The sequence below is a fragment of the Parasteatoda tepidariorum genome, chromosome 12 (genome assembly GCF_982258835.1).
Source record: "Parasteatoda tepidariorum strain Cologne lab strain chromosome 12, Ptep-v5.0, whole genome shotgun sequence".
Lineage (NCBI taxonomy): Eukaryota > Metazoa > Arthropoda > Arachnida > Araneae > Theridiidae > Parasteatoda > Parasteatoda tepidariorum.
The window spans coordinates 47,221,843-47,234,751 of record NC_141766.1 but is presented as its reverse complement, the minus strand read 5'-3'; the positions used below and the strand labels follow the sequence as shown (position 1 = coordinate 47,234,751).

The 12,909-nt window shown below is 28.6% G+C and overlaps 1 protein-coding gene across 3 annotated transcripts in view; it reads right to left on the bottom strand.

Moving 5' to 3' along the window:
* Window positions 1-12,391, bottom strand: part of LOC107439819 (unextended protein) — a 95,458-nt gene extending 83,067 nt beyond the window's left edge. Inside the window, exon 1 of one of the 3 annotated variants that reach the window (XM_016052532.4) lies at window positions 11,873-12,391. In XM_016052532.4, coding sequence (XP_015908018.1) covers window positions 11,873-12,342 — 470 coding nt within the window. In that variant the 5' untranslated portion in view covers window positions 12,343-12,391. Of the gene's footprint in view, window positions 1-8,089; window positions 8,254-11,872 lie in introns of those variants that run through there. The other 2 variants (XM_016052533.4, XM_087155934.1) reach the window with 2 other exon arrangements.
* Window positions 12,392-12,909: the final 518 nt, after the last annotated feature.

Genomic DNA, 12,909 nt, shown 5'->3' with positions numbered 1-12,909 from the left:
CGATAAAAAAGCTATAAGAAAAATAATTCTTTTTATAAACATACTCGTAAAAACGAGAGTTTTTTTTCTCACTTTTTGTTGAAAATTTCAAGTGGTAAGGTAGTAAATTTTATGCTTTGCCATTCTATTTTCAATTTAATAAATATAATTTAAAGAGGATTTTGACCACCACAATTTCAACAAACAAATTCGAGACCACATAATCGAGCAGTAAGTTTTTAAATGCAAACAAATTAAGCTTAATTTAATTGTTGCTTTATTATTACTTTAAATATTATGAGCAGCAAGGATTTCTGAAATGACATCTATGTATAATGGATTAACTAAAAATGAGGAATTTGTAAAGTTTGAAAACATTTCTGAAAGGGGGGGGGGAGGAATAGGGGTTTGTTTTTAAGATGTCCTCATTATAAGGTATAGCACAAAATAGGAATCTTCAATCTCAACAAAAAATAAGCGCTTCTAAATACAAAGCATTTCCGTTGTGGGCCAGGGGGCCATGGAAGTTCAGGCTCTACAATTTCGAGATAACTGCGTTGTTGCGGCAATGTGGTCAGAATTGAGCACAAGCCGCCTTTACTTCTCAGAAAAGCTAGAAACCATCGATCTGAAGCTGAGTGGGTTTTAGGCGTCGCTACTAGAATCGAAATCCAGTCTTCCCACATTGACAGTTCATATTTTATTTACATTTTTAGAAAGGAAAAAAAGTGTAAATATAACATTTTATTAAAACCTGTATATTAATTAATAAACCTTTGGCAAAAATATTTAAGATCGTCTGCAGCTTCAAATAAATTTATAGTTAAATACACTTCGAATTTGAGAAAAATGCTAAAAGTAAACTTAAAAACAATTTCGAACCAATTTTCAATGAAATTTACTAAAGATCTTCATTAAAAACTATATTTAACTTGTTTTTACTAATCTTAGCAAGTATAAATAAAATTCAAACGTTTATCCAGCCAAAAATAATATGCCTTTTTTTAAGTATTTCAAATACTATATTAATTCTTTCTTTATTTGTAATTACTTTCTGTTCTTGTAAACATTAAAAAAAATCACCGCTATAAGCAAAATGCGCTGAAAATAAGTAAAACACATTGAATGTATGAAAAAAAAAACTGAATTAGGTAAGTAAAATGCACTGAATATACGTAAAAAAACTGAATTAGAAGATAAATTTGGTAAAAAACCAAAAAAAGCAGAAAATAAAAATCCAAAAATGCACTGTGTGAAATTTTAAATAATTGAAAAAATACCTGAAATTTGAGCAAGAAAAAAGTGCATATAGGAATTGTATATCTATAGAATTAATAGTATCAACGTTTTACTAAAAAAATATAGGTGCATGATTTAAAAAAAAAATTGTGTAAATATAAATCGCGATGAGTTATTTTTGAATTGCGTGATTACGATTCTCGATGTCAGATTTAAAAAATCCGTGATTATAAATCGCGAAGTGTAACTTAAAATCACATGAATGCAGATCAAGATGCATAATTTTAAATCACGTGAATACTAATCACGATGCGTGATTTTAAATCACGTGAATACTGAAAGTTGATGTGATATTTTAAATCGTGTGAATGTAGTTTAAAATCGCATTTACAAAGATAAGAAAAAGAGTAAAAAAAACTTTCTTTTTTTTAGGGGATCCGAAAAAGCGGAACTTTTTTTGAAAAGGTGGAATAACCAATGGTGGACGTGAAAAGATAATCTCTGTCACATGGAAATAGCATTAATAACAAATTTTGAGGCGTCAAATTCAAATATGACACACATTTATTATCAGATTAAGTGCACTTTTTTTTAAAACAAAATGCATAAAAAGAATGCAGATATTGTGGGAAGGGTGACAGCATCAATTTCCAAAAATTAGAAAAAAGATTATACGAGTGATTTCCTATCTATGAGGAGAGGGGATTTTTTAGTTCTAAGGGGAGATGAGAAGCAAAAACTGAATACTCAGTCGAATTCTAAAGAAAGCATTAGAAAACAAAAGCTGGGAAAAAAGTAGCTGCAAAAAAAAAAAAAAAAAAAAAAAAAAAAAAAATTAAATTAGTCGAAAAATAACTTTCGAATTGTACATTTAATCTGATCCATCCGCAAAAGTTTTCCTTTTACTCTACACCAAAAAAACACGCACTTTTTTTTTTTCGTTTTAACAAAATGCATAAAAAGAATGCAGATATTGTGAGAAGGGTGGCAGCATTAATTTTCAAAAATTAGAAAAAAGATTAAACGAGTGATTTCCTATCTATGAGGAGAGGGGATTTTTTAGTTCTAAGGGGAGATGAGAAGCAAAAACCGAACACTCAGTCGAATTCTAAAGAAAGCATTAGAAAACAATAGCTGGGGTAAGAGTAGCTTTAAAAAAATAAATAAATAAATAAATAAAAATAATTCAATTAGTCGAAAAATAACTTTCTAATTGTACATTTAATCTGATCCAAGGATTAGCAATATCAGTGGCATGCATTTATTACATTGTTAGATCAGGATATATTTTAGGATAAACTTTCTAATTACAAGAATTATGTTTTATTTTACTTAATTATTACGTACAGTGCCTGCCGCCAATTGTAATCACGTCCGTCCTAAAAACACTTGATTTTATAAAGCAATTGACTCTATAAACCGGAATATATGCGCCATTTTCAAATTGGAGGGGCATGAGTCGTGATGGCTCAGCGGAAGGAGCGTTCGCTTTCCAATGAGGTGAACCGGGTTCGAATCCCAGCGATGGCTGGTCGATACGAATTCCGTATCCGGCTTGCACCGACCACAGCGAGGACGTAAAATATCTTCAGCGGTAGACGCATACCTGGCAACTTTCACTTTTTCCGAGAATGGATTTTCAGAGTGGTAGTAAAACAATAAACGAAAAGCAATCTCACTCAAAAATATATTTATATTTTGATCCCGTTGAAATTCGCTTGCGCAAGGATCATTATACTTTCATGTATTTATTGTAATTATATATATGTAGTGGTGGTCAAACTCATTTATAATTATCATTATAATTCAAAAAGTTAATTGGAATAACCGGAGTACTGCTACCACTTTAAATATGAAAATAAAATCTTCCGGAAAATCCGGAAGAGTTGGCAGGTGTGTAAACGATTCATGGGTTAGAGCCCCCTTGCCGTCAGGATAACTGTGGGAGATTTTCGTGGTTTTCCTCGCTATGTAACGCAAATGCGAGTTAGTTCCATCAAAAAGTCCTTCACGAAAGCACATTTCTCCCACTACTTGATCCAGGAGTTCCCTTGTCTTCTGAACTGAGTTCAAAATTACAAGGCTAAGGAGTTGAAGATTAGTAGTCGTAAACCCAAGAATTGGGTTGGCTGTTCAACAACGGTTATAAAATTAAAGAAAAAAAATAAAAATAAATTGGGGGGGGGGGGGCATTGCGAAAGAATTTTCTAAAAGAAAAATATTCAAAAAACTGCTTGAAAAAAATTTCAGCTGTCATTGGAATGTTTCTTGACCATAAAATTTGAAACAGCGGTGCACTTTTCGATGCGAACCATAAAATTTAAAAAAAAAAAAATTAATTTATGTTCCCCTCTGTTACCAATGTTCACCCGTGTTAAAATAAAACAAACCTGAAACAGTATACAACTTACATTCTAGTCAAATTTACATTTTAAACCACTAAAATTGTTTTTTTTTTTTTTATTTAATCTAAAGAGAAATAAAGCTTAAATGGTTTAAGAGAGAAAAACGGTCACAAACGGGAGGACCGACAGTAGAAGTATATTTTAAATGTTCTTACATTACAAATTTCTGAATATTATGAGTACAAATATTGATACCAACTTTAAAAATTAATATTTAATTAAAAACTAAATTAAAAGTCAATAAATAAAGTTACCCAAATAACAGAGTGGAAAAAAACTGCAAGTCAATTTACTTGGATATGTTCAATTGAAAGGAAATGTTTAGATAAATCTGAAAAAACGTAATTTGATTTTAGCATTAAAAAATCAAATGAACATTTATACAATAAGGCTAGTAACAGAAGGAAAAATGAATAAAACATGTCAAAGCTTTATTTTTTAGAATACAGCAAATATAATGACATTTTTTAAAATGGCTGCCTTATACGAAGATAAACTTTTCAGAGAACCAGAAATAGTTTAATATTATAATTAATGACGCATAGTTGGAAAAAAAAATCCTAAAACTCTAAAATGTAAAATTTTTACTTAAAAATAATTCTAAAACTGTATATTTAATGAGCCATGCTGTATATTTCTCATAACACAATTTTTAGAATTAGATAAATTAAAATTATTTTCAATGAGCAGTTAAAATTTAGTTGCAATTATGAGAGACAAAGAAATCTGAGACATAGCAATTTGGCTGTATCTGTCTTATTAACCCCTTGCTTACGGTATACCAGTTGTATCATCACATGTGGTTCATAAGTTGTACCAACCATAAGCAAAGGGTTAAAAAGGTATTACACAGGCATTATTTTTAAAGTATTAATATCAATCTATCAGCATTTACTAAAATCATATAGTAAATTAATTTAAATGCTTTAAAATGTTATCTGGAATTTTATTTCAGTAATTAAAATTACTTAAAATCATTGAATATTAAAAGTACATATTGAATGAAAATGACCCATACAGGAGACCTTAGGGAGAAAAATGTTTCTAACATGATCATGTAGATTCTACATGATTAGAAAGTTTATAAAAGTTTTATAACTCTCAATATTTAACTTCCTTTGCCTTTAAATTCATTTTTGAAAGTTTTTCTATGATTGATTGAATGAATGATTCATTGAATGAATGATTCATTGAATGAGTGATAATCTTGGATAATGATATTCATCATCTCTTAACTTTTCTTACTTCATGAACAGTTTTTATTTAGATCCTTTTAACAATCCCCAGTTTCACCTTTTTTATGTATTTATTATTTATTTATTTGCTTCTTTTTTTAAATTTTCTGTTACCCTTTAAATTTTTCTAAGAGAGCTTTTCATTTCTTTATACATATGCCATGTAAAAAATTTGTTTTACGAAACCGGAATAGTGATTTTAATAAAGGATGGTTTTAACATGTTTTGCTGTTGTAATGATTCCGTTCTTGCTTTGATTAGATATTCCGGAATTTGATGATTCCTCTTATGTTTTAATTAGAAATTCCAGATTTTGATGATTCCGTTCCAGCTTTGATTAGAAATTCCTGGATTAGATGCATCCGTTCTTGCTTTGATTTTTTTATATTTACTTTTAAAAAGCGCTGAATTTATTAGCCCGTTATTTTATTATATTTTTTACCCACGTATTGAATTTAAATAAGTATGAAACTTAATAGGTATATTAAAAATGTTTTTTGCCCACAAATTATTTTATATACATTTAATGGAAAATTATAATTTAAAAGTTTCATAACATTCTTATCCAAGCTAGTTTTATTTCTTATTTTTAATCTATTTTGAAATATAATAATTAACATGCATATCCCTTTTATTATTTCTTAGTAAGAAATTTTTATTATGAAATAAGACTAAAGAAAATCACACCTTAAATAATGTATTTTTAATTATATTATAACAAAAATATACTTAAATTTTTAATATAAAAAAATATGTTTATTTAAATCAGTGTTTTCTTTAATGGAAGAATAAAAAGAATATGCATGTAATAGAATAATTTACTTGCATATTTCTTTCATTATTTCTTGGTAAAAGACCGTCAATATCACTGAAATCAGGGTGTGATTAATAGTAAATGTTAAAGACCATCTTTTTTTTTCTTTGTCTACTGATAATAGTCAAAACTAAATTAGAAAAGGGTCGGAATGAGTTAAGTGTTTTTTCTGAAAGGGTTGTCTGTTATGTAAAAGCTATATCCCAGAGTTTAAATAACATAAATTTAACTAAATAAAATTCAGAAATTTTATTTTTGCCTAGTTCTTATCTAATAAAGAATTAAATGAATCACTATAATGATTTTATTTGCTTATTAGCTTTTTAAAATAAATTTTATGTTTAATATATCTTCTAACATTAACACTGTGTGCTGTTATAGATTTAGTGATAAAACTAATAAAAAAAAAAAACCAATTAAACCCCACCTGAGTTGAGCTTTTTTTTTTAAATTTTTTTTTACAAAAAACCCGGGAATTTTTCAGCCTCGATCTGCAGATGCTGTTATAATCTGCTGGAGGGTCCAAATGCTACTAAAACTTAAGGAACTTCGAAGTAACCTAATATTAGCGGTTGCTAACAGAGAGCAAATAAGCATTTAAAATAATATATTTCGATTTTTTTTTTCAAGGGTAAATTCAGTTTTTACCTACTTTTTTAATAAAATTCGATAATATTCAAGAAATCATTTAAATAAAATGACAATGGAAAAAAAACAAAATTTTAAAAATATATGATTATAACAATACAATGAATAAACTTAGAAAAGGATATGCATTTATAAAATTATTTCTCTTTGAACATTTTTCAATTCAAATTTTTTTGATAACGATTCTCAAGATTTAAAGCAGTTCTTCTACATTGACATTTCAACAAAAACCATAATTCAGATTCATTGTCAGCATTTGCATACACTAGAAAACAATATACAAACCCAGTTCTATGAATTTCTAATAACATAGCCTAATTTCTAAAACTATTATTAATAACACTAGGAAAATTTATATATATATATACATATAAAATATTCTCTAAATAATTAGTAGTCATTATTTGGTTATTAATACTATATCACAATTGCTATTGAACTTAATTTTATTAAATCATAATTTTATTAATTTTATATGATCATTTAGGGTTCCCCAGGCAAAAAAAATGGGAACTGATGTACTAGACAACTATTCTGACAGTTTGATCCCCTTAAGTGACTGACCTTTTCTTTTTAGGTAAACACAGATCCCAAAACCCAGTGATCACTCTGAATTTTTTTCCTTCTAACTTGGCATTTAAAGTCATTCGATCAGCTTACCTAAATGACACATTATTACTTACATTTGGAGCAGTAAAGACGATTATGGTGTTCCATTAAACTCTACATCCAACTCAACTAGTTAACCAAATTGAATTATTCCATACCATAATTAGCAGTACTAACTTTCAGTGAATAAATGATTTCTTATAGCAAGTATGAATAAATACATTTTAAAGTTTCACAAATAATTCCTAGCAACAGGAACTGGTTTAAACAAAAAATAAAAACCAATGTTGTCCATACTAAACTTCTATAAGTCAAATATACAAATATATCTTTATACTCAATTAAATTTCAACTGAATAGATCTCTTATAAGCACATCAAGTGTAGTCAAGAGTTTAAAATTACAAATAAAAATATAATTTATACTCCAATGAAAAAAACAAAATTACGAATCTTTTAATTTTTCTGCTAAAAATTTTAAAACAGCAGAAAAAAAAAGTTAAGTACAAAAACAGTAATTATGTGATATATAATTTGAAAACACTTCATAATTAAACAACAAGTAAATGTAGCTTAAAGCAACAACCAGCCCTCCCCCTTTTCTAAATGAGGCCCTGTAAACTACCTTAGGCCATTCAAGGCAAAAGATATATGTTCATGTTTAATAAAAGAACTCAAACTACTTTTTTTTTCCTTTTTTTACAATTTCAACCTTTTATCTCAACTCTTCAGAAGGCCATTTGTTAAACTATTTACAAATAAAAGTTTACATTTTCTTAGGAAAATCTAAACGTTTATAAGATGTAAATAAAAAAAGCAACAGTTATGGTGCACATAATATGGATTTTACTACACAGTACCAGCTTTTTCTATCGAGACATAAAAGAAAAAAAAGTAGCACCATCTTAAAATATTTTATCAGTATAAGCTTAAAAACCTTTAAGGTTGAGTGACAGTCTTTATTTCCTTTTCAAAATAAATAAAAGCACAATAAACAATAAAATAATAAGATAAACAAAATTAAGACTGTAAGAATTCAAACTAACAAATAATATAAAAATATAAATAAGAAAGAATTCCAGAAAAATAAAATAATAGAAAAGAATAAAAAAGAATACCGAGAAAATAATTCCAGAACTAAAATAAATTAAAGAAAAAAACCTTTTATCTATAAATCTTGCTTTAATTAAAAGTTTTTCATGATGTTGTTCCCAATCCATAATACACTGACATCTAAAAGAAAGCACAACAGCTTACAAAAAATACAAATTTCCAAATGAAACCATAAGAACAATAACAGCACAATCACTCAAATTAATGAGGAAAATAACAGGTGAGCATAGTATCAAATTTAGAAGGAATGAAATGTGCAACAACAATATTGAGAGTACAACCACCAAAAAGTTGGATCCCAACTAAAGCATCATTTCTCAACTGCCTATCCACTGAGGTTCAAAGGATTAATATTTGTATTAGAATTAATATAGACTCTAATAATAATTAAATAGATTCATTGCAGCAAGTATGATGGGTAACCAGAAGTAAGCTAGTCAAGAAATTATGTACATATTAAGTCCATGCCCAAATCACTAATCTTACCAGCCTCGCTAGAGTCTGTCTATGGAAAGAACTTCCCTTGCCATACTTCTGGAGGCTATGGTTACAAGGTTTATCTATTTTAAGTAAGGGTCAATATTTAAGAATGGCTTTGTCTCAGACGGGCAAGAGAAAGAGATGCTTCTCATATTAGCAGTCTGTTGGTGAGGTCAGTCCTTTTTATAGACAAACTCTGACTTGGAGCTCTATTTCAAATGTTATTGCTACACATCTCAATCCACCTCAAAATCACTGCTGAAGAGAGACATAGATTGTCTGTAAATCAGATGATAGCTTCTTAAACTATTCCTAATAACTTATCTAAACGAATATGCAGACATACTTCCCGCCTATTACTTTTTTAAAAATAGAATAAGGCCAATAAAAAGATCACTGCTAAGATACATTAAGTAACGCATCCCCACAATGGGCAAGGGGGTTCCTGGAGGAAGCTCCACAATTTTGTGACTAACGGCATGATTGTGGCAATGTGGTCAGAACTGCGCCTGTATTTCCCAGACATGCTGGGACCTATCGTCCCGGACGAGACGTCACTGGGGAGCAGAGCCTCGTTCCTCACAATGATAGTTCAGCGTCTTAATCACCGAGTCATTGTGGCTCAAGATATAAGATGCAATGATAAATGCAATTCTCTCTCGATATAATAGCCTTCATAACCTGCTCGTAATATCCATGAAAAATAGAATCTAATCCATTAAATCCATGAATCTCACCATAATCCAAGAAAAATAGAATGACATTTGAAATCTAGCAAAAGCTATATGCAAGCGTAATAGAATAATTTAACAACCTGCATAGCCTCTTTTCAAAACAAAAAGTTGATTTCTTTGCTCAGTAAAAAGATTGCATGTAAGTGATAACAAGCAATGGACAAAAAAAATAATAATTTTACTTTATGCATGTGTTTCTTTCAAAATTAGCTCAAATAGGAAAATGCAGAACTAAATTTTATGCTGCATTTTAATGAAATGAACCATAAAGCGTAATAAATAAATTATAATATAAATAATGCAAGGTTGCAAAAGAGAACATGCTGTGTCAATTATTTAAATGCGCAAGAATTAACCTGAAAATTAAACATGTGAATTTTTTTTAAATTAGTTATAGAAGCAAGAAAGAAAGAAATCTTGTTTAGGGTACCTAAAACTACAATGACTACTTCAAAACTACTATTAAGTCAATGAAACTACAAAAACTACTATTGAGTCAATTAACAGTTTTCGAGATTATAGTTAACACTAAACAAAATCTTTAATAGAAATTTCAAAGAAATAATTCTCGCCCTTTTTCCTAGGTCTATCGGATTCAACAAAATAAACACTTCATAATTATAAAAGAGCGCAAAATAAGTTGAATTTATCTTAGGTATTTAAAGACACTTAAATCTGTCAGCATTGGAATAATTATTTTCAGATTATTAAAACAAGTTTACTCGTTAGATGGGCATATCCATATTTAGAAGATAGGAAGGAAAAAAAATTGCAGTAGTTTTATAATTTTATTTTCCATAACAAAATTTGCTGTATCATGCGGAAACGGTTACAAAATTTGGTAAAAACCAATAAATAGCATGGGAGAAATTACGAAACGAAATCACAAAAGAGGACAAATGCAAATAGTAAAATAGAAGCAAGCTACTACCCACATTTTTTAAATAGATACCATGTATAAAACTCAGGTAGTGACACTTCAAAACGTCGGTGCATGAAATCTATGCACCCAGATACAAATATTGAAATGTTCCAAGAAACATAAAATACAAACTAGCATAAATAATTCCATTTGCAATTGACAGAGAAGTTAACTTTTTTGTTGCAAAATACAATAACATTGAACTGAAAAGTAATGATATAGAAGAGTTAACCTCCATAGATAAACATGGTTAGAAATTTTATACTTAGCCCACATAAGAGAAAACTAATTGGAGTACAATAAGTTAACGGAGGTTGTGCTACATAAAATGTTATTAATACATAGTATTTTAAAATTTCACAACCTAACAACTGAATCCTTAGAACAGAACTAGAAAATGAATATGAGAAAAAAAAACTATTAATTAATTATTATATGGGACAAGAAAATATACAAGGTATAGCGCATTTAAAACAGTTCTAAAACACACACAAGTAAAAAACAAAAGGAAAATAACACAACACAACTGAGAAAAGCTGTTTTTCCTAAATTCGAAAATAGGAAGCCATTTAGAGAAAAAAAGAGAAATTGCTAGAACACTGAAATTTGAAAAAACACATGAGGCAAATTTAATATTGAAACACTAAAGCTTATAAAACTTTCAGAACATATAAATACAATTAAATGGCAAGTTTTACATATTTTTATTTTGCATCATAATAAACTAATAAGACTAAATTTTAGTTTCTAAATGTTAGAAAATGTGAAATAAAACTTATGACCAGATAATATTTGGATATAATACTTAGAACAACCTATTAAAACAATCAGATCAATACTAAATAATAAAAGTTCTAAAATAGTCACAGTAATATTAATAGTTTATATATTATACACCTATAAATTGCATTACAGTAAAAAAAAGCAAATAATTACAAAAAAGAATATTTGCAAATTGATTAAATACCAAAACATTTGAAACTCAACCTAAGCCTTCAGATAGAAATTAAAATTAAATATTATAAAGATTTCTGTTTATACTTAGTTGTGCACTTTCCTTAAGAAAGATAAATGTAGATCTTGAGAAAGAAATGCTCTGAATTATCTTTATAGAATGAATATCGAAATAATTAGAATATAATTTAGAACTGAACCCATGCTACTGTTTCACGAAATAATAGTGCAATATTTGAAATGAAGAAATTATAGACATTAAGAATATTTTTGCAAATAAGATTTGCCCTTTAAATCAATTGATCAAAATTTTTGTTTAAACTGCCATAATACTAATACTAGTCTAAACTATTTCATATCTTGCAGTAGCTATGTTTCAAATGCAAAAATAAATGTGCAGTATTTAAAACGGAGAAATTAAAGATCTTAACAATATTTTTGCAAATAAGATTTGTCCTTTAAATCAATATAGATTAAATGTTTTGCTGGAACTGCCATTATACTAGATCACTAGTTTAAACTAATTCATATCTTGCAATAGCTGTGTTTTAAATGCAAAAACTTACAGAAATCAATATCGTATCAAAAACTAAATAGTATATTTTAGGCATATCAATAATTATTTAAAAACAGTGAAATATAAACTAGTCTGATACACAGAACCTTTTTGAATTAACATTCATAAGAGCAATATTCCCAAATGAATTAAATAATATTACCACATGAAGTGCGGATACTTACATTTTTTCTTTACTTCTTTTTTTAATTTTTGACGATGGGTATGTTTCATATTTTCCAATATGAATCCATTTCCCATTGAGTGGTGGATGTTGTCGCATGCATAGATGCCATGAAGTTGTGAGCAAAGAATATTCAGAAGCATTTACCTGAATATCTCCAGAAGATGTCATCAATACATCTTTTAAAACAAAATAACTTTCATTACATGGAGTCCCAGTAGCACCTTCCTCGCTAGTAAAAGCTAAAAAAGTTTTCGAACGTAGGTCAACACCTTCTAAATGAAAAGTACTAGTTCCTAAAGTTCTATTTGCATGTTTAAGATTATGAGCAATAGTGCGAGCTTTTAATGATTTTGGCGAACGAGTAGACAGTTGTTCTGATTGTTCACTATAAACACAACACACGCTAAACACGAGTAATAAACAAACGAAACTTAACTTCTCCAACTTCCACCATCTATTACGCGCCATGTTCTAATAACAACCATTCGGCAGCAGACAGCTGGTTGAGCATAAACACAACACGATAGCAGCGCTCTCTGGCGGAATATGCCTCATTGGCCATCGACTGTGACGTCATTCCAATAGATTTGCGCACTTGTTCAAAGAATGAGAACTTTTGCAGTGCTGCAATTTTACCTTCACTTAAAAAATAAATTCCGTTGCACAAAAATTTCTATCAAAGGTGATAAGAGCTGAAAATTCAAAAACTCTAGCTTGAAAATCAAATATAAAAAATATTACGTTGATTTTTATAATCTTCACAGAAATTTCTGATAGGAATGAAAAATATTGTATTGATTTTTTACTATATATAGAATTAAGCGCCGTTGCAGATATATCGACAGAGAATTTTTATGTTAATTTACTCAGATCAATACAATCAATTATTATAAATATTAGTCCTAATATTCTTTATTATTGCTTTTTTAATCAAATCAAATTCAAAATATTATTATTTTTAGTTAAATGCAGTCTAACCCCAAAGAGCAAATGCATAATCCAGATAACGCAGGTAAAATGAATCAAAAGGAGATA